The 2,151-nt window shown below is 53.3% G+C and overlaps 1 protein-coding gene across 1 annotated transcript in view; it reads right to left on the bottom strand.

Annotated features, from left to right (window-relative positions):
* dla (deltaA) overlaps window positions 1-1,704 on the bottom strand; it is a 6,315-nt gene extending 4,611 nt beyond the window's left edge. The window contains exons 1-4 of the mRNA XM_025058924.1: window positions 1,398-1,704; window positions 932-1,273; window positions 638-698; window positions 264-521 (exon numbers count right to left, since the gene is read on the bottom strand). Of these exons, the coding sequence (XP_024914692.1) occupies window positions 264-521; window positions 638-698; window positions 932-1,273; window positions 1,398-1,466 (730 nt within the window). The 5' untranslated portion in view covers window positions 1,467-1,704. The remainder of the gene's footprint in view (window positions 1-263; window positions 522-637; window positions 699-931; window positions 1,274-1,397) is intronic.
* Between the last annotated feature and the right edge of the window lie 447 nt (window positions 1,705-2,151).

Below are 2,151 nucleotides of genomic sequence, written 5' to 3'. Positions count from 1 at the left end.
GCGTGTGCTGTTTACGCACAACTTGCTTTCTAACGGCACTCAGAGGAGCAGGTTACAGACCAGACCCTGTGATTAATGATGAGTTTATCGATGATAACAGGGTTTTGGAGTCGAGTTCTGCTGTTCGGACCCAAATGTCTGGACTTTTTTACGACTCATATTCACACGTTTTTCCACATTCACCGTCAAACTTTTACGCACAAGTTTCTATCATAAAATAATAATAATAATAATAATGATAATAAAAACTCCGTTCCACTCACGTTCCGTGCAGTACTGTCCTTTCCAGCCGGCGTCGCACACAATCTCTCCGCGCTCTCCACACGTGAAGTGGCCGAACGCGTCGTCTCTGGGTCGGCAGAACACCGAGCAGCCGTCCCCGTAGTAGTGCTCGTCGCACACGAACCGGTACGAGTACTTGAGCTCGGTCCTGCCGCCCGTGTGCAGGTCCTGGGACCACTCGTCTCCCACCGTCAGGTGCCTCTGGGTGGACATGGTGCTGATGACGCGCTCCGGGGTCTCTGAAGTGGGGGGGGAAATTAGAAAGAAAGAAAAAAAAAATATATATAAATATAAATGAAATAAAAAGTGCTTCGATGCACATGTGGTGGAACAAAAGAATGTGTTTGTTTCCTACCTGTGGAGAGGTCGTCTTTGGAGTCGGCGTGGAACGCCTCGATGATCAGGGAGAAGGTCCCCTGGGAACACAAATGGCTTGGTGAGACAGGTGGCCAGCGGAGATGTGCGCGATAACATCAAGCAAAAGCCCGAGGCGACTGGGCGACATTCACTGGGAGCGACCTGAATACAAACTGCTGAAACCGAACACCTGCAAACATTCTCTCTCTCTCTCTGCGACCGAATGTCCCCGGGGACGCGAGGGGGGTGCCCGGGTGGTGGGGTGGGAGGGGGGGAGGGGGGGCACACTTACCGGCCACGTGAAGCCGAAGTTGATCCTGATGGGGTTGGTGAAGGAGCTCTCGGGGATGGCGTCGGGGACCTGGAAGGAGTTGGAGCCCAGGATGGGCGTCACGGCGGCTCCGTAGGTGCAGGGCGGCTCCGGGGAGGCGTTGGGCTGGAAGTGCTTGAGGCAGATCTTGAAGAAGGTTTGACAGTCACACTGCTGCTGCTGCTGCTGCTGCTGCTGCTGTTGCTGCTGCTGCTGGTGGTAGGACGTTACCGGAGCTCCTTTACAGCAGTTCCTGTTGCCCTGCACTCCCTTCTTGTTGAGGAACTCCTGCAACTTCAGCTCGAACACGCCCGAGCAGAACCCCTGCGGAGCAGAAAGCAGCGTTTACTACCACACACACACACACACACATACACACACACAGAGCTTGGATGATGGAGAGCAAGTTCGTGAAAGAGACTAGGAGGGGTTGGGGGGGGGGTCTTACCTGGCACAACAACATGGACATGACGACGAGGGTCAGCAGGACGGTTCGCCCCATATTAAATAAATACATAATAAATAAAGAATAAATAAAATGAAAGATAAAGTCTCGGAGAGAGAGGGTCGAGGACGGTGGGTGGGGGGTCGGCGGGGGTCGGCAGGTCCTCACGGTGCCTCCTCCTCTTCAGACCCTGTGAGAAGGATGCATCGAGCACGTTTCTGCCTCCTCACCGCGGACTTTTGTCTCTTCTCATCAGCTGCTGCTCTCCTTCATGTCCCAAAAGAGCAACGACGGGATAAATCAACAGGCTTTAAATAATAATAAGAATAAAAAAGAGTTTNGGGGGGGGGGGGGGGGATTAGAAAGAAAATAAATATATATATAAATGAAATAAAAAGTGCTTCGATGCACACGTGGTGGAACAAAAGAATGTGTTTGTTTCCTACCTGTGGAGAGGTCGTCTTTGGAGTCGGCGTGGAACGCCTCGATGATCAGGGAGAAGGTCCCCTGGGAACACAAATGGCTTGGTGAGACAGGTGGCCAGCGGAGATGTGCGCGATAACATCAAGCAAAAGCCCGAGGCGACTGGGCGACATTCACTGGGAGCGACCTGAATACAAACTGCTGAAACCGAACACCTGCAAACATTCTCTCTCTCTCTCTGCGACCGAGCTGTGCGGAAAAAAGGGCGCCATGTCCCCGTGGAACCCAGCGTCGTGACCCGGTGATGGGGTGGGAGGGGGGGAGGGGGAGAACA

Source organism: Cynoglossus semilaevis, chromosome 9, assembly GCF_000523025.1.
Source record: "Cynoglossus semilaevis isolate Cse_v1.0 chromosome 9, Cse_v1.0, whole genome shotgun sequence".
In the NCBI taxonomy this organism is placed as follows: domain Eukaryota; kingdom Metazoa; phylum Chordata; class Actinopteri; order Pleuronectiformes; family Cynoglossidae; genus Cynoglossus; species Cynoglossus semilaevis.
Note: the sequence above shows the minus strand (reverse complement) of the source record. Positions and strands in the feature narration are given on the sequence as shown.